Source organism: Eurosta solidaginis, chromosome 5 (genome assembly GCF_040869045.1).
Source record: "Eurosta solidaginis isolate ZX-2024a chromosome 5, ASM4086904v1, whole genome shotgun sequence".
Lineage (NCBI taxonomy): Eukaryota > Metazoa > Arthropoda > Insecta > Diptera > Tephritidae > Eurosta > Eurosta solidaginis.
In genome coordinates, this window is record NC_090323.1 from 180,182,815 (window position 1) to 180,208,731 (window position 25,917).

General features: G+C 35.8%; 1 protein-coding gene across 1 annotated transcript in view; it reads right to left on the minus strand.

Moving 5' to 3' along the window:
• Window positions 1-1,439: 1,439 nt before the first annotated feature.
• The window catches only part of LOC137253823 (fatty acyl-CoA reductase wat), a 51,859-nt gene continuing 27,381 nt past the window's right edge, over window positions 1,440-25,917 (minus strand). The window contains exons 6-10 of the mRNA XM_067791337.1: window positions 22,214-22,403; window positions 17,437-17,580; window positions 8,230-8,349; window positions 4,696-4,956; window positions 1,440-1,551 (exon numbers count right to left, since the gene is read on the minus strand). Of these exons, the coding sequence (XP_067647438.1) occupies window positions 1,440-1,551; window positions 4,696-4,956; window positions 8,230-8,349; window positions 17,437-17,580; window positions 22,214-22,403 (827 nt within the window). The remainder of the gene's footprint in view (window positions 1,552-4,695; window positions 4,957-8,229; window positions 8,350-17,436; window positions 17,581-22,213; window positions 22,404-25,917) is intronic.

The window sequence follows — 25,917 nt, forward strand, 5'->3', positions numbered from 1 at the left end:
ATAATAATCATAATAATGCATTTTGTGGTGGAACCGGTTAACGCGTTAGCAAATTGGACCAATAAATGTAATTAATCATTGCAAAGTTTATGGCCATACAGTTCCATGTATGTATGTATGTGTGCATTATAACGTTTTAAATCTATTTATATGTAGTACAAACATAATTACTCGTACGTGCTCTACAATTGTTTGCAATTTCAACAAATTAATTGGTGGCAATTAAGTGGTAACTTAAATAATTGTACAATATTATAAATCTATTTGTTGTAACAAATGTTTGTACGATATTAAAATGCTTATATGTTCTATGAAAAAAAATATGATTTACTAAAAAACCTTCTGACTAATTATAGTGGGCGGGATGTTAAGTCATAATCATAGGTCTGACAGTATACAAATATTTTATTATTTATTTTTGCATTTAATGTATTGTCCATTTTCATTGCCTATAGAAAACAAATAAAAACGAGGCTGTCATTAACTGGTCTGAAGACGATTTATAATTCATGAAAGCTACTCAGTTATTATAAGAATTTGTATAGGTATCATCATTAAAACCAGACCGCAGAGCTCTAACAAAAAATCTGAAACAATCCCGAAACAAATTCCAAAAATCTAAAACTTTCCCCAAGCACGATCCCGAAACGGTTCTGTAATAACTTCCTAACAAACCATAAAACTATCCCGAATGAGTCCCAATATTATCCCAAAGCAGTCCTTGAACCATTCGGAAATATTCCTAAAATGTTTTTCAAATGGTCGTGAAATTGCCCCGATATCTGTACAAGGAAAATCAAACAAAAAGAGATAAATATACCGCAATAGTCACGTCACGATCCCGAGCTTCTCTGACTTATGTTGTGCTTCTTTTAATTTTTGCTACAAACTGGTGGTACAGGATCTAGCTGTTTTCTGTCGATACCGAACGGCTTCTGCAATGTTAATACATTCTTTTGCGAGGGTTTTCATTGCAGAAATAAGATTGGAGTGCTTGTCAAACCACTGCCGGGAAGTGATCTCGCTTAGAAAAACTGTTTACAAAATTTTGATGTTGCTTCACCTATTTTTGCAAGAATCAAAAGAAAATGTTTAGTTTTCCCGATATTCTCCCAATACGGCGCCGGACTATTTCTTTCGTTCCGGTCTTAAAAAGTATTTCATATGGCTTTTGAGTGAACGTATTTATTAGTAGAGTTGCTGCCATACTTTTTCATAAATGTAAATACGTTTTTGTATTTATATCATAAAAATGTGAAATCAATTTTGAAATTAATTCAAATAATGTCGAGCTAAGCTCGGTCACCCAGAATATAATAAATTAGGAAATAATTTAAATATTTCATACTTGCCTGTAAAACTTATTGTGGTACATAAAACGATTGAATTTGTTTTAAAAAAATTTAAAGCTTAATTTATTTTCATCGGCAATATTCAATTTATAATGATATATTTGGTATTATTTTAAAGAGTTTGAAATACAATTTTAAAAGGCATGCAATCAAAGCAACACCAAAAGTTGTTTTGAGTAGTTGATGCAAAAATTGTATCCTGCAAATAAATAAAATAATAGAAAACATTACTTCAGGAATTGTATTAATGCGACTAAAGGAAAATGTTATAAGTATTTAAAGATAAATGTGTGAGTACATACATATCTAATATTTGGTAAACATACAAGATTTTGTGAACCACAGAGCACACCACGACACATTTTATATCAAGACTACCACAGTTACTTTTTCTTGAAGCCGGAAAGCATAACGTGAAAAATATAAAAGGAAATGCTCATAAAGTAATTAAAAACTACTTAAGGTGAAGACAAATAATGTTTGGCTAAATGGTCATTACATCCCAGTAAACATTCGGAGTCAAAAAAGTGTCATAAAAGACTCCCAAGTTGGAGAGCTTGCGCACATTATGAACTAATTTGAGAGCCCAAAATGAGTGTATTATAATGGTTGTCCGATATAAGCCTTATTTTATAAATAATGTGAGCCACAAAAGGAGCAAAGAGGAGGTAAACAGTAGTCATAACAGACCGCGAAATAGGAGTACGATCTGTATGGCAATCGAAAAAGCCGACCATCTAACGATGCTAATAAAAGCGCAACAATTATTGGGTAGGAAGAACGGTGGGAAGAATCTAGAAAATGGCGGTAGACTTTCAGGCTAGTTGGGAATATAGCAGAAAGATAAGATCGAAAACACGACGAACTAAGCTACCACCTTACACATATATTGAGCGGGCACCGCGATTTCAAGGAGTATTAACATAAGCGCAGGATAGAGGAGGATCCTTTCTGTCCACACTGTCCCGCCGAATTGGAAAGCGCAGAACACGTAATGTTTCACTGCGCTCATTTTTACGGCGACAGACTATCTGTACACAGAGTTTTTGGAAAGTAGTCTTCCATTAGGAATTTAGTTCCTCGAACTTGCAGACAAATAGACTGTTGGACTTCTGTGAGGAAAATGGCCTTTCCAGTTATGACGCAATTGATGCACGCTGAAAGGGAGCGCAGAGAAATGCACATGTAAAGTAGTAAACCGCCTCCCCCCCCCCCTTCCCACCATGACGTTATGCCTAACGGCAATCCCACGGAATGCGGACTCATAAACACAATTGCTCCGGTTTCATTGGGCCACTTGAGGATAGTACGCCACGCCAAACGTCCAATAAAAACAAGTATAGGAGTACGATCAAATTTCTGTTACGCTCAAAAGCAGCTAACAATTGACTTCGTTTATAACTATTTTCGGAAGTATTCAAGTGCATTATATAAGGGATAAGAATTCGGAATTACACTAAGCATTAACAAGATAATTGTAGATTGGATTAAGCGAACCATCTACATATGAAAGAAAAAGTTTACATACTTATTCACAAAGGGGAACAAAGAAAATTAATTGTTAGATTCAAATTTAATTAAAGTGAAAATTTTTCGAAAAGAAAATATGAACACTTGTTCTGAAATTGCTTTGTTTGTTGAACACTCTTGGCATAAGGTGTCAATTTTTAACAAACTTCTAGAAAAAACCTTTATCAAATGAATTACTAAAACTGTGAGAATCAAAATCAATCTAAAAACTGATTTAAAAAACATTTAAAAATTATTGAAATTTTTTAGAAAATTTAGATAAGGAATATTGAAAATTAGATTTCATATCACATCACACATACAAGTTTTTCTTCATTTGAGATGTGTCCCTTGCAGATATTTTCTACTCCTCTGTAAAACACTGGGCTTCTGTGGAATAGCTCCAAACCAAATTATACTTACTAGGCGTTTTCTTGCATATAATTTGTTTGGACAATTCACAAGCTGTCGTATTCAATGAATGTGCTTAGATTATAAACCTGTTGTGTCTGCTTTGTTATTGTATTTCATATAAAATTAAAAAAAAAAACAGTTGAGCAGCCTTTGCATATTATTTTCACACAAGCTAATTATTTTGTATACCTTTCATGAACATGAAATTGTATATTAACTTTGGTCCGATGTTTATAACGTTAAGAAATATAGAAGATAGACTCACCATTAAGTATACCGAATTGAGCTGGGCGACGAACTGAGTTGATATAGCCATGTCCGTCTGTCTGTCCGTCCGTCTGTCTGTTTGAATGCAAACTATTCCCTCAAATTTTGAGATATCTCAATGAAATTTGGCACAGGGATGTATTTTTGTATTATATTAGACATTTGTCGGATCGGGTAGGATCGGACCACTATAACATATATCTCACATACACAATCGTTCAGATAAGACGACTTCGGTCATTTCTGCCGCAATTTAGAAAGTATAAACGTGAAACTCGTTGATATATATTCTAATATATCTTAGAAGATTTCCTGTTAAAATCATTTCGATCGGAGCTATATATAATATATATCCCACACAACCGATCTTTCAGATAAGGGGGCTTTTTGCCATTTTTTTATATTTATCTTAAAATCGTTTAAGTATGTACATCTGTTCACTATATAGTTCTCATCTTATACGGCGCATTATTTGGAGATTACGAATGGGATAAGATTATTGTTCAGCCCCATTCATGAAAGGTATAAAGTCTTCGGCACAGTTCCGTCCTTACTTTTTTTTTTTTTTTTAATTTTCAAAAATAATGCAATCTGAATTTAGTACATTACCCTCAGCTTTGGTTCAAAAAAATGATTGAAAAAATTGCGTGAGGCGTATTTACAAATAGAAAGATTTTTCTTAATTCAACCAATTTTAGTGTATCGAAGTCCGAGTTAAAGGTCTCTCAAAATTCGTGTTGACTTTTGAGAATTATTTGTCGAAGAGTGTTTTATATCCTCTTCCACACGAAGCGCCCATAGTTTTTTTTAGATTAAAAGAAATATCTTCTGAAAAAAAAATTTAAGTAATGCAAATTTTAGGAGGCATATGACTTTTACTTTGACTGACTAAAAATGATTCAGCTACAAAACTGTATGCTCAGAAATATCCAAAAACTCTAAAAAGAAATTTCGAAATATTCGTAAAATTTTATCGAATTTTTTAACTACCGAGAATAGAAAAGAGAAAAGCCGAACTAACAAAATTTAAATAAAATTGTCATTGCTATTTTCCTGTTCATTACTGTATACTTAAATATAATTATGGTAAATAAGGAAAATCTTACGTATTTACCTGCGTATATATGTACATAAAAAAATGTTGTTAAGTTACCTGCGATAAAGCGCACGACGTTGCTGCAATTTATTATCATTGTCCCTGAAGAAATATCGTCTTATACCACTTAAATATGAATGAAAATATTCGCTCCAATTAATGGTAGCCATATTGAATTGCAATAAATTCCGCTCTTCTGTCTTGCAAACCATTGCATCCAATTCATCAATATTATTGTGAGCGAATTGCCATTCTTTTAAACCAAACCAAGACATCATATAAATGACGCGCGAAATCTTACGATACGCTTTCACATAGCTGACAGCGATAAAGCAAATGCGTGCAGTATGAGAGTAAAGAAGACAACAAAAATACAAATTAAGATGAGGTTTCAGAATTATTATCATCATCATTATTAATTGGCGCTTAACCGTCTAGGCGATTTTTAAATTAATGCAATCTATAAATAAAGCTGAGTAATGAAAGTTATCGACTTCGCTTGAGATCATGATTTGACATGTTTTTTTCTTCCGACTCCGAACGGCAATGCAGATGAGTTTTCACTGAGAGCTTTTCATTGCAGAAGTACACTCGGAACGCTTGCCAAACATTGCCGAAGGGCGACCGCGTTGAAAAATTTTTATTCTAACTGAAAACACTTATTTCTAAAATTTTGATGTGGTTTTGCCCGGGGCTTGGACGCAGGATCTTTGGTGTGGTAGGCGGAGAACGCTACCATCACACCACAGCGGCAGAAAGAACAAGTAAATTAAAAAGAGCAGTACAGGCAAGAGAAGAGAAATCTAAGAAAACACAAAACTATAGTCACTTTTCAAACACTGTGTAATACAAGTCCACAAGAAATAGCGGCAGGATTTGTTATGGTAGCAATATACTCAAGGTTTTGTTAATCATGACAGAATTCTTAAATAGTTTCGAAATGATTCTTAAAGCAATGCTGTAACGATCCCGAAAGCAATCTTGTTCCGAAACGACCCCGAAACAGCTCTGGAACGATAACGCAAAGAACCCGGAAATAATTCGAAAAAGTAGCGAAAGAGCACGAAAGTAATCCTGAAATGGTCAAATGATCCTTAAAACAATCTCCTACTAAAAATGATACGATTAACGGAAAGAGGTCTAAAACTATGACCACCAAGTTCGAAAAACCGTCCCTCAAGGATATTTAAATACTCTTGGTATACTCGCTTTTACAATCCCTACTCGAAAATAATTCTGAAATGAGCTCAGAAAAAATCATGAAATTGTACCAAAAAACGGTCCGGAAATAATTAAGATTCGTTCGGGAAATAGACCCAATGTGACATCGAGAACAATATTAAATAGCTCCCAAACTTTGTCAAACCGTCCAGCTTTCACATATAGAAACAAACCCGAAACAGTCCGAAATCGATCCCGAAAACAATGTCTGAATAATCCGGAAGCATCTCAGAGTTGACTTGAAATATTAATGGAGCTATATCACAATGGTGGCGGATTTATGTCGAAAACAAATCCGATATTTCCCTCAAAGGTCCTAAAAAGTGTCCAAAAATAGATCCAAATGGAGCCCTAAAATATCCTACAATTATCTTGAAAACAGGCTCGATTAATTATCAAAATGTTCGCAAAAAGTTCCGAGTCAAACATGAAAAAGTTCCAAAAACGAAACCAAAATGATAAAACAATAGTTGGTGAGCAATTACGAATCAGTACCGAAAGGCAAATCTGGAATGTGGCCGAAAATAATCGAGCCTGGAAAAGACTCTAAAAATTACCAACATTTATAATAAATAGTTACAAAATGGCCGTGAAATAGTTCCGCTAAGCTAAGGCCATAAAAAAGCCCGGTAAAAAAATCCGAAATTATTCCCAAATTCAAATATACCGATGATCTCGAAATACTCATCAACGATATCGAAAATGACCAAATGCTCTCAAAGGCTCGAAATTGATTGACATATGAGATATGTAATGGTGGCTCAATGATCTCGAAAATTACCCTGTAAAGGTCTAAAAACGTTTACGAAGTTGTTCACTGAAATGGCGTGGGAATACTTCCTAATGATCCGAAAACAGTCCCAAAACGAGCTTGAGATCATGATTTGACATGTTGTTTCTTCGATTTGAACCCTGCTAATAGCAATTGAGAAACTAAAAAGTAAAGAAAAATTAGAAGATAAATTGGAATAGGAAAGAGAACTGTTTAGGAATGTAATAGTGAAAACTTAGAAAGAGATGCAGGGGGAAGTTAATTCTTTGAGCGAAAAAAGGGGAAAAAAGGTAAATAAAGTGTCACAAAGTAATAGAGATTACAGAGGAAAGAGTAATAAAACGTGTTGGTAAAACAAACAAAGAGAGAGGGGACTCAAAGAAGCAAGGGATAGGATTGCGAAAATCAAAAGAGGGTGAAGTTAAATGGAAAAGCAAAGGAAACAGTAAGTAGTAGTCTATTACATAAGTTAAGCATTGCATTCGTCGTACGAGATACTGATTATCGAGATGTAGATAAATGACCGAAAACGTTTATAAAAACGTGGTATGTGGAATTGCAGTGGTGAGAGAGAAAAATGAAAAACAATTTTGCGAAGTTACATGGAAAAAAGAGTAAATTGAATATTGAGTAGAGGAAACTCAAAGTAAATGACAAAGCTAAGAGGTGGAAGTGAAATTGTAAAGTAAAACAGGAAGAAGCAGATTTAGCTTTAGACGGGATCTATCAAGGTTCAATTTTGGATAGGTTTGCATAGATATCCTACACCTGTGATCAATATGTAGCAATCCTTTGTTGGCTTGATGGCAGATGTTCTCTTTTTGAATTATTTCGCATGTGGCAAAGGTTCACCCAAAAGTTCTTTATCAGGAATTATCTGCTTGATCGTGTCCTCCTTAAAAATGCTGGACTTTCACTGAAAGCGTAAAAATGTACCTTACTTCTTAAAAATGCAAATAGACTCAGCGCATCAATTGGTTTCAATGTTAATAGATGGTATTTAAATAATATAAAAAGTTGTTTATTCAAAACAGGCACACACAGCAGACCATTAAGGTTTGCCTATCTATTCCGCAGGTGTCCAAGTAGTACCAGTACATGTACTCTTTGAATACGCTCTGTATATTTATTTTAATTGATGTAGGTGGACGATACATTTCGAAAGCCTCCGAATCCCCCTGCCTCTGCCCTTTTAAATTCGTCTCCCTTCTCGTTGCCCTCGATAATCATGTGACCAAGTGCCCATATAAGGGTTATGTTTGCAAAGTTAGCTGCGACTTGAAGCGACTGACGGCCTAAGACGAAATATAGGGGGAGTTAAGCGCCATGAGCGCTGCTTGGCTATATGAGTAAATGCACACCTCGCACCCCCCACCGAATCCTCCGACAGGAGTATACCACTATCAAACCGCAACATAAATGAAATTTTTTAATATAGGTCCGTCTGAAATCGTCTTGAATACAAACTAAAATTTTGTTTCAATATCGTTCCAGACGTTTAGAGAGGGCCTAGTGTCATACACACACACAAAATAAATATGTAAAGGTTTACTATTTTAGATGTGTATAAACTAACTCACCATTCCATTAATACTTACATTTGCTTTTGTCCCGTTACCATAGCCACGAAATCCAATAAATACGCTGGTATAGAATGCAGAAAAAATGCAACAGCACTATGCAATGGCTTTGATGGAATTATAACGTAAGAGAAACACCTGCGACAACAATAAAATATGAACAAAATCCAAATATACCAAACCGATGTGTTTTATGATTTAGCCAAAGTGGACTCCTCGTTCAATAAATGAAGTCGAATGCGGTTAAATCAATTTAAAAATGAGCAAAAATATCCATTGCAAATGTAATGAATACAGAAAGAAACAAGGAAGGAAGGCTAAGTTCGTGTTTAACCGAACATTACATACTCAGCTGCCAAATTACAGTTTGCAAAGCTTTTAAATTGCCTTCTTTAAAAAGTGGGCGTTGCCACGCCCATTGTCCAAAATTTTATTAATTTTCTATTCTGCGTCATAAAGTCAACCCACCTACCCAGTTTCATCGCTTTATATGTCTTTGGTAATGAATTATCGCACTTTTTCAGTTTTTCGAAATTCTCGATATCGAAAAAGTGGGCGTGGTTATGGTTCGATTTCGTTCGTTTTAAATAGAGATCTGAGATGAGTATCCGGGAACATACATACCAAATATCATTAAGATACCTCAAAATTTACTCAAGTAATCATGTTATGGACAAACGGACGGACGGACGAACATGGCTAAATGAATTTCTTTTTTCGCCCAGATCATTTTGATATATAGAAGTCTATATCTATCTCGATTAGTTTATGGTGTTACGGGGTACCGTTATCCGAACAAAATTATTATACTCTGTGAGCTCTGCTCAGCTGAGTATAAATAAAATAGTTAAAAAAAATGTTTAAGTTAAAAGGTATTATTGAAGACAATACTTAGATGAAGTAATAATAATACGAGAAGCTAGAAAATATTTAGATAGGTCCTAGTTACTAGTAATCACATTCCTCATCAATCTAGGGTGTTGATAAAACAATTAAATAAAAGAGTTGGGCGCGTGAAATTTCTAAAAATGTGAGCCGTAGCATAACCTGATTAAGGTTCAGTTGGTCTTACTTATGATTATCAATAGAAATTTTACGCGTCCAACGCTTTTATTTAATTGTCTGATCAACACCCTAGATTGATGAGGAGTGTGATTACTAGTACCTAGGACCTACCTAATTGTTTTCTAACTTTTAGTATTATTATTACTTCATGTAAGTATTGTTTTCAGTAAAACCGTTGAACTTAAACAAATTTTTTAATTATTTTATTTCAAGTTTTTAGTTTTTATTTAATTGCCTAATATTTCTCATTCTATTTAGTTCATTTAGTGACTCATTATTACAGGGACTCTTTCCTGACAATTTGTTACAATATAAGTCCTCAATGCATAATCCTTCCAAAGACTTCCGACTCTGCGCCACACATGCTTGTCCCTGCTCCAACTCCAAAATATTTTGATGTCACTTCTAACGGACTGTATGTAATATTTTTTCCAAATATGAGCCAAATCGGGCATCATAGGTCGCTTTCTATTCTTGCATGTATTATGTGTTCCAAATATGAGCCAAATCGGACCACAAATACGATTTTTGTGAATATCTCGATCCTTGCGCCACCTAGCGTCGATTTTTTTTCATATGCCGCTTTCTATTCATGTGTATTATGTGTTTCAAATATGAGCCAAATCGGACCACAAATACGATTTTTGTGAATATCTTGATCCTTTCGCCACCTAGCAGCGACTTTTTTTTTTTGTTATTACATTGTCATCGGGGTCTGAACTATATTCCAAGTTTCAAACTTGTAGCTTATTGGGAAGTTACTTAAATTTGAATTACAAAATTCGTGCCAGCCAGCGAAACAGTCATCCAACCAGCCATCCAACCAACTAGCCTGTCAAGTCAAGCTAAATAAAACCGTTTAAAAAAACAATAAATGTAGGAGCATAGATACATAAAAGTTATATGGCAATGACGCGGATAAGGTAATATGTTGCACATACGCCGTGTATATCCAACAGACAAAAGAAAATTGTGTATGTGTTTGTTGTTGTTTCTAGTTGTTGGGTAGTATAAATAATACTTTATTTTAGCGTTGCAGCATTGTAGAAATGTATTGTGCGATTTTGATTCGTATTTAGGGGAGCATTGTAGTTAATGTATCGAGATACTCTGGATATTTTAAGTGCAGCTGATCTGTTTCGCTTTTGGAAATAAAGTTACTATGAATTTTTCAATACTGCGGCGAATATCAGTAATTTTGATACATCACTATGCCGCCAGTAAATTAATGCTGTACAATAATAACAGGCAAACAATTCAGTATGCTTTAACGTTAGAATCTGTCTGTGGAAGACTCAATCCCAAGGCGTGAAACACAGATGAAATTGCATGATCCATGGCCCAACTATCGGCTCCATGTTGCCAACCTCAACACTTCGTAGCCGAATAATTGGTACCAAATTAGTTTTTAGTCGAGTGTTTCGATCACAAGGTCTTAACTTGGTATGATATGGAGCTTACCCAAGCTCCCACCGATTTAAAGATAATGACATCCGGTTGTAGAGCAACTCCACCTTGAATTCCATTACAATTCTATTCCAAGCACAAATATTTCAGTGTAAAATGTTCTAATGCTAGGGCTCATCAAACACATGATACAATTCTACAATTTCAATACAAGTATTAAAGAATGTGAACAACCTGTTCTGAGCAACAGGAATAATAATAAACCTGCATCACTATTAGGCGTCTTAGATTCAACTTTGCCAACACATCTTTATTGAAATATTCGATCATTATTATTTAGTACTTAGAATAATCTATTCACATCCTCGGTGCCTTGACAAAGCGACAAGATACAGATACATCTTCATTAAATACAGCTACTGAACATATTTACTCTAAATCAGATACCATCCGTCAGCATAGCCAAATGCAGTTTGCAACATTTCAAAAAGAAGAGTGCGCTCATACCCCCTCTTACAATTATCAATTGTTATCCACAAACGATAGGCATCTGTTTTAGATTAAATTTTTCCAACAGGGATGTGCCAACCTTTTCCTTGACCCCCGCAGAAGAGTCTTTGGAATATTTTTGCTTAGGTTAGAATAAGTAAGGTGGGCGGACCAAGAGTAAACTATATGCCAAATTTCCAACGTAAAAGACCGCAATACTCCGAACAGAATCCTTCAATGTCTGAATCGAGGGCTAAAGTGGCCGCATTACTCCGAAGAGAATGCTTTGTTGCCAACTACAGTGAAGTAGCTACTGCGTAACTTAGTGAAGTATGCTTTATTGTCAACTTCCCCGAAAGTGAATTTATCGCAACAAGAAATCCCCGAACCCCGAAAACAATCGGCAATAGCCGCCAAAATACGATATCTCATTGTACTACACTGTAGCAAGTCACAACTGACTTGTAGAGTTCCTAACGCCGATGATAGGGTCGCGCAGGTACACCAGGTCTTCTCTGCTCCTTTTCAAGTAATCACGACTCCAGGATCAGAAAGCCTTCTTTATATGCGTCAATAATACGATGACGTCCATTTGCTACGTTACAAGCATCACTATTTAAGATGACGGGCGTTTGCTACATGGTACTTTGATCGCCTTATAAGATCGGTATACCTTCCGCGGGCAAATTCTTCAGCTCCTAACCCGTAAAGGGAAATAGTAACAGCAAGGCAAGTAATGTCACATATATATAAGCTGCAGCTTGGAGCTAAGAAGAAAGAGAAAATAGATATATAAGCTCCACATATTACTCAGCCATATACACATATACCCAGAGAGGGCAACAATGAGATCGCGTAAAAGCTCAGACGTTACACATACAGAAATTATTACTCACACATATAAAGCATATAACTAGCAGACAAACGTGAATATGAATACAGAAATGAGCAATAAGCAACTATTTGAGATGGCTGCTCGTGAAAATTCTAGACCGTAGAAGAAATTCGCGAAAGAAGCAACTGAGAGTATAATAGCAGCAAAAAAAGTTGTAAGTGAAGTTCGCAAGTAATTTTGTTGTGAAATAATACTATGTAGTAGTGTGTTATATAAAAAAAAAATGTTGCTATACTGAAGTATTGAGTTACTTTTTCGGCAGTTCACCAATTCAACGATAAAAGAAGGTGCAGAATAATCAAGAATTTCCTGAAAGTCATTGCATTACATTTTTTACGGGAAGTATTTCTATCACTATCATCTGACCTTCTGTGTTGCAAACTTTCTTAATATTAACCAAAATGTTGCCTGTATTTGAAAAACTGCATGCTCTGAATACACAAGCCATTCGCGCAAGCCGAGATAATAAACCCCTGTTGGACTAGCCGGTCAATAAAGACCCCACATAGAATAAATGTGTCCATAGTGTTATAAAAGCTTTGTACTTCGAAGAATTTATATGCTAACATGTTCCCTTTTTTTAAATATCTTCTTAGAAATGGTAGTCCACGGAAGCTTCCTATGCATACTGCATTGAATTTGTGTAATGACTCGCAAGGAAGAAACACATTTGTGCACTGATAGGTTCTATTGACAGTACAAACAAGTAAGGGAGGGTAAGTTCGGGTGTCACCGAACATTACATACTCAGTTTAGAGCTATGGAGACAAAATAAGGGAAAATCACCATGTAGGCAAATGAACCTAGGGTAAACCTGGAATGTGTTGTTTGTACGATATGGGTATCAAATGAAAGGTGTTAAGAAATATTTTAAAAGGGCGTGGGCCTTAGTTCTATAGGTGGACGCCTTTTCGAGATATCGCCATAAAGGTGGACCAGGGGTGACTCTAGAATTTGTTTATAAAATAGGGTATCAAATGAAAGGTGTTAATGAGTATTTTAAAAGGGAGTGGGCCTTAGTTTTATAGGTGGACGCCTTTTCGAGATATCGCCATAAAGGTGGACCAGGGATGACTCTAGAATGCGTTTATACAATATGGATATCAAACGAAAGGTGTTAATGAGTATTTTAAAAGGGAGTGGGCCACCCATAGAAGGTGGCTTTTCTAAATATCGATATAAAGGTGGACAAGGGGTGACTCTAGAATTTGTTTATACAATAGGGGTATCAAATGAAAGGTGTTAATGAGTATTTTAAAAGGGAGTGGGCCTTAGTTTTATAGGTGGACGCCTTTTCGAGATATCGCCATAAAGGTGGACCAGGGATGACTCTAGAATGCGTTTATACAATAGGGGTATCAAATGAAAGGTGTTAATGAGTATTTTAAAAGGGAGTGGGCCATAGTTTTATAGGTGGACTCCTTTTCGAGATATCGCCATAAAGGTGGACAAGGGATGACTTTAGAATGCGTTTATACAATATGGGTATCAAACGAAAGGTGTTAATGAGTATTTTAAAAGGGAGTGGGCCTTAGTTCTATGGGTGGCTTTTCTAAATATCGATATAAAGGTGGACCAGGGGTGACTCTAGAATTTGTTTGTGCGATATGGGTATCAAATGAATGATGTTAATGAGTATTTTGAAAGGGAGTGGACCTTAGTTTTATAGGTGGACGCCTTTTCGAGATATCGCCATAAAGGTGGACCTGGCGTGACTCTAGAATTTGTTTGTACGATATGGGTATCAAATGAAAGGTGTTAATGAGTATTTTAAAAGGGAGTGGGCCTTAGTTCTATAGGTGGACGCCTTTTCGAGATATCGCCATAAAGGTGGACCTGCCGTGACTCTAGAATTTGTTTGTACGATATGGGTATCAAATGAAAGGTGTTAATGAGTATTTTAAAAGGGAGTGGGCCTTAGTTCTATAGGTGGACGCCTTTTCGAGATATCGCCATAAAGGTGGACCAGGTGTGACTCTAGAATATGTTTGTACGATATGGGTATCAAATGAAAGGTGTTAATGAGTATTTTAAAAGGGAGTGGGCCTTAGTTCTATGGGTGGACGCCTTTTCGAAATATCGATATAAGGGTGGACCAGGGGTGACTCTAGAATTTGTTTGTACGATATGGGTATCAAATGAAAGGTGTTAATGAGTATTTTAAAAGGGAGTGGGCCTTAGTTCTATAGGTGGACGCCTTTAATTATTTATATATGTAATACCACGAACAGTATTCCAGCCATGATTCCACGGGATTTCGATTTCACCCTGCAGAGCTTTTTCATTTTCTTCTACTTAATATGGTAGGTGTCACACCCATTTTACAAAGTTTTTTTCTAAAGTTATATTTTGCGTCAATAAACCAATCCAATTACCATGTTTCATCCCTTTTTTCGTATTTGGTATAGAATTATGGCATTTTTTCATTTTTCTTAATTTTCGAAATCGAAAAAAGTGGGCGTGGTCATAGTCGGTTTTCGGCCATTTTTTATAACAATACAAAGTGTGTTCAGATAATTATGTGAACTGAGTTTAGTAAAGATATATCGATTTTTGCTCAAGTTATCTCAAGATCAAGATCTACTGTGTATAAAAACTGGGCGTGGCTTCAACCGATTTCGCCCTTTTTCACAGAAAACAGTTATCGTCATAGAATCTAAGCCTCTACCAAATTTCACAAGGATTGGTAAATATTTATTCGACTTATGGCATTAAATGTATCCTAGACAAATCAAATGAAAAAGGGCGGAGCCACGCCCATTTTGAATTTTTCTTTTGTTTTTGTATTTTGTTGCACTATATCATTACTGGAGTTGAATGTTGACATAATTTACTTATATACTGTAAAGATATTAACTTTTCTTTTAAAATTTGAATTTAAAAAAAATTTTTTTTATAGTTGTTCGTTCTCCGATTTTGCTAATTTTTATTAAGCAAACATATAGTAATAATAGTAACTTTCCTGCCAAATTTCATCATGAGATCTTCAACGACTGCGAAATTACAGCTTGCAAAACTTCTAAATTACCTTCTTTTAAAAGTGGGCGGTGCCACGGCCATTGTCCAAAATTTTACTAGTTTTCTATTCTGCGTCATAAGTTCAACTCACCTACCAAGTTTCATCGCTTAATCCGTATTTGGTAATGAATTATCGCACGTTTTCGATTTTTCGAAATTTTCGATATCGAAAAAGTGGGCGTGGTTATTGTCCGATATCGTTCATTTTAAATAGAGATCTGAGATGAGTGCTCAGGAATCTACGTACCAAATTTAATCAAGATAACTCAAAATTTACTCAAGTTATCGTGTTAACGGACAGACGGACGGACGGACATGGCTCAATCGAATTTTTTTTCGATACTGAAGATTTTGATATATGGAAGTCTATATCTATCTCGATTCCTTTATACCTGTACAACCAACCGTTATCCAATCATAGTTAATATACTCTGTGAGCTCTGGTCAACTGAGTATAAAAAGTACAAGCAAACAATGAGAATGATTTTCTCCTCATCAAAATGATGTCCTGCACGTATATCCGTCATTTCATTTTATTTCCACTTGATTTCACAAACTAAACTCAAACATGAAAGGAAAAATTTAGTTCCTATTTCTACTTGTAATACGTAGTACTTAGATGTCAAGCAAGCAATAGCTAAAGAAACAAAAAAAAAAAAAAAAACAAAAACATACTCTTTTAAATATAACTAGAAATGTAGACCTTTATACCACAAACAGCTTCTTATTAGGATGTCAGCTATTCACCAAATACATTTATTTTTCAAGATAACAGAAAAGGCACGTCGCGATATAAATGCTAGCATTTCTGTATATTGGAACGATTCTCCTTCATACCTTGTCAAATTTGGTTTGGAAATAAACCGGTTGCGGCGTTGCGCCCCCATCAGTGTAATTTTTTGTACAGGGATCTTCAGGATTGAAAAATTACACGGCAAGGGATGCCGGAAATTCAATCCAATAAATATAAATTATCAACCAAGTCGGAAATTACACAAAACAAAATGAATCTGTTATCATCACCTTATTTACAAATGAAAACTACTTAAGTACGCCACGACTTGTTAGAAAGTACTAACTTGGACCTGAGAAGCACACACTGACTTTGGTGGATTATTAGGGATACTAGTAATAGAAGCAGGAACAGATCCGGCCCGTTTTTGTTTGTTTATCTGGCAAAAATTGAATGAGGAATAAACGATAACTGTTTACTACAAAATTTCAAATTAGCATCTTTTTCTCTTTCAAATCAGATCCAAGCCATGGATTGCTAGAAGAGTGGGTATGAGAGTATCCAAAATTTAAGCGTAAGTTAAGTAAAATGTGAGTGTAAGATTAAACGCAGTGCGTAGTATGCTTTATGGGAAAATCCAGAGTGTAAACGTAGTGTGGACGAGTTATCGAATAAGCGTTTATCGATAACGCCAAGATTAGATGTCGATTATTCATCGGAGTATTATAATTTCATGTATGGTCGAAGTTTTATTTCTTCTTAAAATGTTATCAGGTTTTAATCGAGAAGCTATGGATTAGATATTAAAAAGTTGTATATTGACTATAGGAAGTTTAACGATTTGCTACAGACGAGTTATCAGACTTTTATCGAGTTGTTATTGGTATGTTATCAACGGGTTATCGGATTGTTATCAAAGTGGCATCGGTTTGTTATCGATACACATGTTCTCGATGACTAATGCATTTAGTATCAAACATAACGATAACAATGAGGTAAGAAATAAATTACAAGCTGATAACTCGAAAAAACTATCCTTTCAGCAAGAAACTGATAACAAGTCGATAACACATCGATATTGGTTGCTGCCGATAACAAGCGGGTTAGGTGGCTTATCATAAGAGGCAACTCATACATAATTAATGCAAGGGATTGTGTAACGCAACCTTCTATGTGTAGCCAGCGCAACTTATAGCTTCTCCAACCCAATTGTCTACCTCACTTTCCAGTAGTGAACTCTGCTTTTTGATCGTCCGGGGCTCTGGCGACTGAAAGTTCCTCATCAAACTTGTGGTGCGGGCGGAATGGCCTAGAAGGTGCAATGAATAACATTTAGGCTTGGCGAACATATCCGGAACGCGTACATGCAATCGGCCGGCCAATTGCTATGGATTTTAGGTACAATTGCGGTCGCATGCTCTCCACACCATCGTAGTGTGGTGGTAGAGTGCTCCGCCTACCATACCGAAAGAATAAAGAATAACCACTTTGTGTATTTCATTTCAAGTGCAACTCCTGGTATTTGTTTAAAGTTTTCAATGGTCACCCTAATAATATAAAAAGACTTGAACGTGCTTACAAATACTTGTGCGCTTCATATGTTCGTAATCAGACTTACCACAATGCCTTGTCAAATGGCTCGTGAAATCCCTCACGCGACATGCGCATATATTGGCCCCATGTTAAATTGTTCCGATCGAAAATGTAATTGTAGACAGGTAATTCCTCTTTGGATTTTGTATCACTTTTGCGCAATAAAAATCTGTCAAAGAGTAGAAGAAAGAAGTAAATATACCAGCGACTACTAAAATAGAGTAAAGGAAAAAAGTGTAAAGGTTAAACACTCGCAGATCCATGGCAAATTTACTTGAGAGGTTAAAAGTCCAATTTGCTGCAGGTTCTTACTTACATATTCACAGAGGTACATACATATTATTCTTATAAGCTTGTTGTTGCTTCAATGAAAGTACACCAAAATTTTTTGTAGCAATAAATTTAACTAACGGATAGCAGACATTGGAGCTTCCTTTGTTACCTAAGTACTGAGCTCTGGAAATGGACAAATGAGCTGACAGGTGCTTAGAGCTACATTTGAATACCGCAGAGGTGGTTTGATATTTAAAAGTTGCATTCATCTGTCAAGATTCCTAAATATCTAAAGTTTTTGTGCTTATAAGCTCATATTTAAGTATTTCCTATACATAATGGTTTCGAAAGTTTTAAATATAAGTCTAATATATGAATGATATCTAATTCAAATTAATAACGCCATCACTTGACAACTTTGGCGAACTTTGCCGTTTGTAAATGTATCCCCAGTTGTTCCTATTTTGGGTTAATTGACGCCTTCCGACCGCTAATCCCAGATTGCTTAAGGTTTCCTTTTCTTGTGTTGCCAGCTACGGGTGTTACTAGAGATACTTTCTTGGTCGGAGCATCTTCATCCTCTTACGAAATTTCTTATTAAATTTCCCCAATAATTTTCTGTCGCACATTCAAAGGGCCATTTTTTATTCTCTCAACTCCATCCTTGATTCCAAGCCATACGTCAGAACAGGTACGATGGGCAAATTGTAGAGCATGATTTTCCGTCGCAGACAAAGGACTTTATTTTCAACTGCCTACCACGGCATTAAAAGTAATTACACTAAAATGAGTATGATGCCTCATTTCATTTCGTTTGGCTTGAAAGGTTCTTTCCAGTCCTTACAGAAGTGAAGGCGTTGCCCCAAACTGCATTCGGCAAAGCTTTATTAGCTTTAAGAACTTAACTTTCGACATAGCAGCACACAAGCGAGTTCTTTTCACGCTCTGAAGAGCTGCTATCAAGACGACAAAAAAGATGGTTTTTGTCGATTTTCTTTCGCGAGTCTTCTGCATTATCTGGTGCAGTTCTAAAATCTGGTCGACCGACTTAGAAGGTCTGAAGTCCCATTGATAAGGTCCAATCAATTCGTTGGCTTTGGATTCAGTTTTTCGGTTTGGCCGTGCTGATGCCGTGTGTATTATCGCAGTTTTTAGAAGCATCTTTCTTGTGGGTTAAGCAGGAAACAAATTTATACCAATCTCGAGGCATGTGCTAGTTCTACTATATATTTCATTGGAACTGTAGCGACGAGGAGATTCCCATAAGGCGTTGGGAAGTTTGATCGATGTTGATACGATGATAAGTTCACAAAAAAAAAAAAACACAACGATATGAATACTAACTCAACCATCAAGGGATTTGATATGGCCACTTTGAACGTTCAAGGTAATCCAAACACATTACCAGAGATTCGCCTGCTTAATAAATTGGACTCTTTTAGGAAAGGTGAGGTTGAAAATTGCATTGGGGAAGCTAGGAATTGCGCTGGCAACCTTATAAGCGGGTTGCACTACACAACTTGTAGAATTACAACTGATGCTCTTTACCAACTTTTCACTTCCTTGTTTGAACAGCTGGTCGAATAATGCGTCCTTTACCATTATTCTGTTATTCTTATACCTGGATATCGCCATTACTAGATCGTATTTTCCGGTATCAACTATAAGGGTATAAGGCTCATATCATCCCTCGCTAACTGGCACTAAGAAGAAGTACTGCCTCCACATCAAAAGCGCACCCTATACGTCTATTAGCGGGTCGCCATAATCATTCCTAGAGGAATATGCCCCGCTCTTGACACCTTTCGTAATCATTCGGGTTTTATAGTAGAATTACCCTGTTCTGTCTTATGTTATATTCTTCTAAATAGGCTTTACTCTTTCTTCATCGAGTCACAATAACATTTTCCTATGAGTTGCTACGTCCATATGCCGTAGCCTTTAGGCAGACACCTTAATTTCCGAGACCGCGTGATATTTCTCATCATGTCAGTGGTCTATTTTTTCCGATGCTTGCTGTAAAACACAGACACAGTATTACTGATGTAGAATTATGCATAAACTTGTCCGTTTCATCGTCATATCGAAGATTATATATGTCTCAATAAGCATATGAACGGTGAGAGAATTGCTATAATAAGAAATTTGATTTTTGAGCAGTTGAGCCACTGAAAAACGAAAAATGTTCCTTGTGTAACTACATTCACTTTCCATGCGATACAGAGGTCAGTTGATATCTTAGCTGCTCCGATTTGCGCAATTTTGTATTTCTAGTACAGGTGTGTCCCACGATTTGATTTCGCAATATCATCAACCAGTAGACAAACTGGTGATTCTCCCTTTGGTCCCACGGCGTACCCTAACGTACAAGCCGACTACAGGATAAACCCCTCAAGCCGCTGGATACTACTTCATCACCTCCTTTTATAAAACCACCATTAAGCTGCATCGCACATTATAATAAATATATAATCTTTCCAAACCCTTATATTCAAGATGTTTCCTTAAATATTTTAGCTCTGCACCTCCTTTTTCTTGAACTATAAAAGCTATCTATGTAAGTATTTTCTCCCAAATGGTTACTCTTTAATATTCTAATAAATATAAATGAGTCTCAAATGTGTGCATTGTGCTTCGTTTATCCTCACACACTATTATTTACAGTTAATGCAACGGTAAATGCCCACTCGTTCATATTTCGTTTTTCTCTGTGGCTTTTTAACTGAAACTTCTTATCAGTTTTTGCAGAGTTTTTGTTTTTAAACTACCATTTACTTACATATATATATACATATTTTTAGTTCTACTATTATCTTCTTCTTACAAAACTTTGACACAGAAGCAATCAAGAATTAGAAGCCAATTTAGTGCATAACCTTCACACACCCACACACACATGCATAAAATAATTGGTTGCAGTTAGGTACGAAACTAGTCAGAGGTAGAACTAGATTGCGACTGTAATCTGATGAGTTAAGTTAAACTAGTTCGGAGGAGCCGGAGATATGTTTTGAGTGTCCAAGAGTTGAGAATCTCAATTTGCACTACTTTTTTTGGGTCCTTAGCTATTTTCTCAATGTCAAAGTTCTTTCGAAACCAATTTGCAAAAGCAAAGATGATTGGATAGAGCAAAAGGTTTTGAGTAAAAACCTCCTTCGTGATCTATAATTGATTAATTGAATTTAAGGGAAACCCAAACACGGTACTATATATTAGCAACAGCAATCGTCGCTATACTGTAACCGTTATTGTAATGTGTTTGCAAACCTAACCCAAACCGTAAGCGTAACAGTAGCCGTAATCGTAAGGGTCATCATAGACTCGGCAGTCATAAAAACCAAAGACGTTACTGAAAATTTTTCCGTAAACTCAACGTTACTTTACGATGCCGTTTCACATTTCTAACTTCACCTTTATTTTATCTAAACCTGTGTATTGGTTTTCGCGTTATTTTTAACGGTATCAACGCCATTAGCACAGCCGTTGTCATCATCATAACTAATCTGTATGTGCTCCCTTTCCTTCTTATTTTCCTTTTATAAGTTCATTTATTTTTTTATACTCAGCTAAGCAGATCTGACAGAGTATATTAATTTTGTTCGCATAACGGTACCCCGTAATGGCATAAACTAGTTGAGATATATATAGGCTTCTATATATCAAAATAATCTGGGCGAAAAAAGATAATCATTTAGCCATGTGCGTCCGTACGTCCGTACGTCTGTCCGTAAACACGATAACTTGAGTAAATTTTGAGGTATCCTAATGAGATTTGGTATGTAAGTTCCTGGGCAATCAACTCAGATCGCTATTTAAAATGAACGAAATCGGACTGCTACCGCGCACTTTTTCGATATCGAAAATTTCGAAAAACTGAAAAAGTGCAATAATTCATTACCAAAGACGAATAAAGCGATGAAACTTGGTAGGTAGGTTGACCTTGTGACGCAGAATAGAAAACTAGTAAAATTTTGGACAATGGACGTGGCACCGCCTACTTTTAAAAGAGGGTAATTTAAAAGTTTTGTAAGCTGTCATTGGCAGCTGAGTATGTAATGTTCGGTTACACCAGAATTAGCCTTCCTTATTTGTTCACCTTCACCTTATGTGTCTTATTAGTTTTCATGGCCCTTTCTCTTTTATTTTTACTTTACACTCCCATTCCCTTTCCGTTTCCGAAACTACCCCAACCTTTCCCCTCCGTTTTCTATTGTTCTTCAGCCCTTACACTTTTTCCCTGTCTTTTACTTTTCGTTTCCATTTCCTTTACCCTTTAGCCTTTCCTTGTCCTTATACTCTCCCTTTCCTTTTCTGCTTCCTTTTCACTTTCAATGTCTTTTGCTTCCCCTTCTCCCTCTGCCTTTCCCATTTCCATACATTTTCTCTCTCTATTCCGTTGACGAATAGTTTAAACTGCTGGGTTCGCTTAAGCGTGCATGTAAATTTGTTTACTTTTGCAACTCAAAGCTTGTATGAAGATAGTAAATAATTTTTGAATATTCGTCCTCTCCTCCCCATTTCTAACTCACCTCCTCGATATGTCCCATGCACTGGCTATCATTGCATTGACACAATAATCTGCTGGCACCATATTGGCCTTACAATTTGCCCGACCATAGATGCAACGTACAAGACCGCGCGCCGTCCAAGTGCACAAACCTGATGGCCCATATAAATTATCAGTCCAGCCGGGAAATGGATCCTTGTAGGTTGACATAACTGAAAATAAATGAGAATTAATGTGTTTGTAAGAGTTTTTGTATTTATCTTTATATATATGTGTAGCCGAAAAAATTGTGTTAGCGTAAGATAAATAAATAAAATTACTAACTTTATAGAAATCGAACTTTTTGATGTGGGGGATTCGGATGCACCTCATAATCTGGATTTCTCAATCCGGCCAATAAATAGTCCCGACTTTTCTAGAATTTCATCAAGACACAATCCAGATATAACAAAATCCCGACATAATGATACCCCAACAATACAATATCCCGACAACATAACATCCCGACTAGGGAAAATCGCTACAACTCTAAATCCCGAAAACACATAGTCCAGAGAAAGGTACTTTAATATCGTCGAAATAAACTATGTCCACGGAAAAAGTTATTCGGCGTAGCCGGTGTTGGATCAGTGTTGTTGTGCAGAGATGTCTAAAGGAATAGATTAATAAAGAAGACGCGTGTATAGTATGGTTACGAGATTATGAAGGTCGGGATTTTGTTCTGACGGGATAATGAATGGTTGGGCTTTGGTCGTTTCGGAATATGAACTCGTCGCCCGCTTGCTATAAGCATGAATGTGCCAAAATGAAAATGTTGGGAAATGGAGTTTCAAAGTTTATTGCTCCCTCAAAATTAGAAGAATTAGTTTCTAATACAAAAATATATCTATATGTTATATCCACACATTGCTCTTTCAACTGAGACAATTGCTCTGCCCGCATCCCTTCTATTTTCCGAGATTTAGCACATTCATTTTTCTGGCACAACAAATATTTTATAAGCTGATCTAATTTTTTTAACACAGCTATACAAAAACAAGTAAGGAAGGCTAAGTTCGGGTGTAACCGAACGTTACATACTCAGCTGAGAGCTTTGGAGACACAATAAGGGAAAATCACCATTTAGCAAAATGAACCTAGGGTAACCCTGGAATGTGTTTGTATGACATGGGTTTCAAATGAAAGGTGTTAATGATTATTTAAAACGTAGTGGGCCTTAGTTCTATAGGTGGACGCCTTTTCGAGATATCGCAATGGGGATGGAGCAGGGGTGACTCTAGAATGTGTTTGTAGGATATGGGTATCAAATGGAAGGTGTTAATGAGTATTTAAAAGCGAGTAGCCCTAAGTTGTATATGTGAAGGCGTTTTCGAGATATCGCCAAAAATGCGGACTAGGTGACCCAGAACATCTTCTGACGGGTACCGCTAATTTATTTATACATTTAATACCACGAACAGTATTCCTGCCAATATTCCAAGTGCTTTTGATTTCGCCCTGCAGAACTTTTTCATTTTCCTCTACTTATATGGTAGGTGTCACACCCATTTTGCAAAGTTTTTTTCTAAAGTTATATTTTGCGTCAATAAACCAATCCAATTACCATGTTTCATCTCTTTTTTTATACTCAGTTGAGCAGAGCTCACAGAGTATATTAAGTTTGATTGCATAACGGTTGGTTGTACAGGTATAAAGGAATCGAGATAGATATAGACTTCCATATATCAAAATCATCAGGATCGAAAAAAATTTGATTGAGCCATGTCCGTCCGTCCGTCCGTTAACACGATAACTTGAGTAAATTTTGAGGTATCTTGATGAAATTTGGTATGTGAGTTTCTGAGCACTCATATCAGATCGCTATTTAAAATGAACGATATCGCACTATAACCACGCCCACTTTTTCGATATGGAAAATTTCGAAAAACCGAAAAAATGCAATAATTCATTACCAAAGACAGATAAAGCGATGAAATTTGGTTGGTGAGTTGAACTTATGACGCAGAATAGAACATTAGTAAAATTGTGGACAATGGGCGTGACACCGCCCACTTTTAAAAGAAGGTAATTTAAAATTTTGCAAGCTGTAATTTGGCAGTCGTTGAAGATATCATGATGAAATTTGGCAGGAACGTTACTCCTATCACTATATGTACGCTTAATAAAAATTAGAAAAATCGGAGAAGGACCACGCCCACTTTAAAAAAAAAATTTTTTAAAGTAAAATTTTAACAAAAAAATTAATATCTTTACAGTATATAAGTAAATTATGTCAACATTCAACTCCAGTAATGATATGGTGCAACAAAATACAAAAATAAAAGAAAATTTCAAAATGGGCGTGGCTCCGCCCTTTTTCATTTAATTTGTCTAGGATACTTTTAATGCCATAAGTCGAACAAAAATTTACCAATCCTTTTCAAATTTGGTAGGGACATAGACTTTATGACGTTAACTGTTTTCTGTGAAAATGGGTGAAATCGGTTGAAACCGCGCCCAGTTTTTATACACGGTCTTCGGTCTGTCCTTCCTCATGGCCGTTAATACGAAAACTACAGCAAAAATGGACATATCTTTACTGAACTTAGTACACGTACTTACCTGAATGCACTTTATCTTGTTATAAAAAATGAACGAATTTGTCATGGTTTCTTTTTTCATTTTTTCCTAAATGGTGAGTATTGGTGCCCAAATCTCGAGTGCTCTTAACTTTTTTATACATATGTATGTACTAAGTATCAGAGGCGGAAACTGTTATTCCTTTTATAATATAATTCGTTGCAAAACTATTAATTTTGGACTTTTAATATATTTGGATCAAGATAAAAATTATTTTCGGATTTTTATTTTTTGAGTCCGATGGAACTAGTTAAACTCGGACTTTTAAAAATAAAGTCTGGAAATAAATGTTAAATAAATAAATTAAAGGCCAAAATAAAAGTCCGAGTTTAACTAGTTCTATCGGACTCAAAAAATAAAAATACAAATTTTACTTTTATATGTGGACTTTTATGAAAAAAGTTCGGAAAATAAAAAGGATGCATGATTCGACATGCTATTGCTATAGGGATACCTGGGAACTCAAACATTTTCACCTAGGACAATTTTTTGACCAAGACTTTTTCGACTCCGAAAAAAAATTAATTATTATTTTCCGTCCCTGCTAAATATATATATATTTTTTTAATAATTTCGATTTTAATTTTTTTTGCAAGATAAATATCTAACAGCAAAAATAGTTGAAAAACTTTGAGGACCTAAGTAAGGGAAGATGTTAACCATTTTCCTCCCACAGAGGTCACTGATGCGCATGCATATATGTGTGGCCGTGTACGTTTACCTCTCAACGTGCTCACTTACATTCTTCTTATGCTTCCTTTATCCCCTCTAGCCTTTATTTCCCTCCAGCTTTCAATTTTTATCTAGACATTCGTATGCATTGTTGTTTTTCAAATTTTGCAAACTTTGAATATGTTTATCGGTGTTCATATCGGACAAAGTACCTTGCACTGCATTACCTTGTCTTTTTTACTTACATCTTCATATTCGAGCGCAAGTGTTGAAGATTCAACTCCGTCCTTTATATTCCAAAATTTGTATTTGTATTTATTATTTTGTTGCATTTTGTGCACACCACGTATCTCTAACAAATGCGTCCTCTGGGACATTTATGTCATTGAAGTGTAAATGTGCTTGCAAAGTTTTTGATTTTTTTTTATTGCTGAT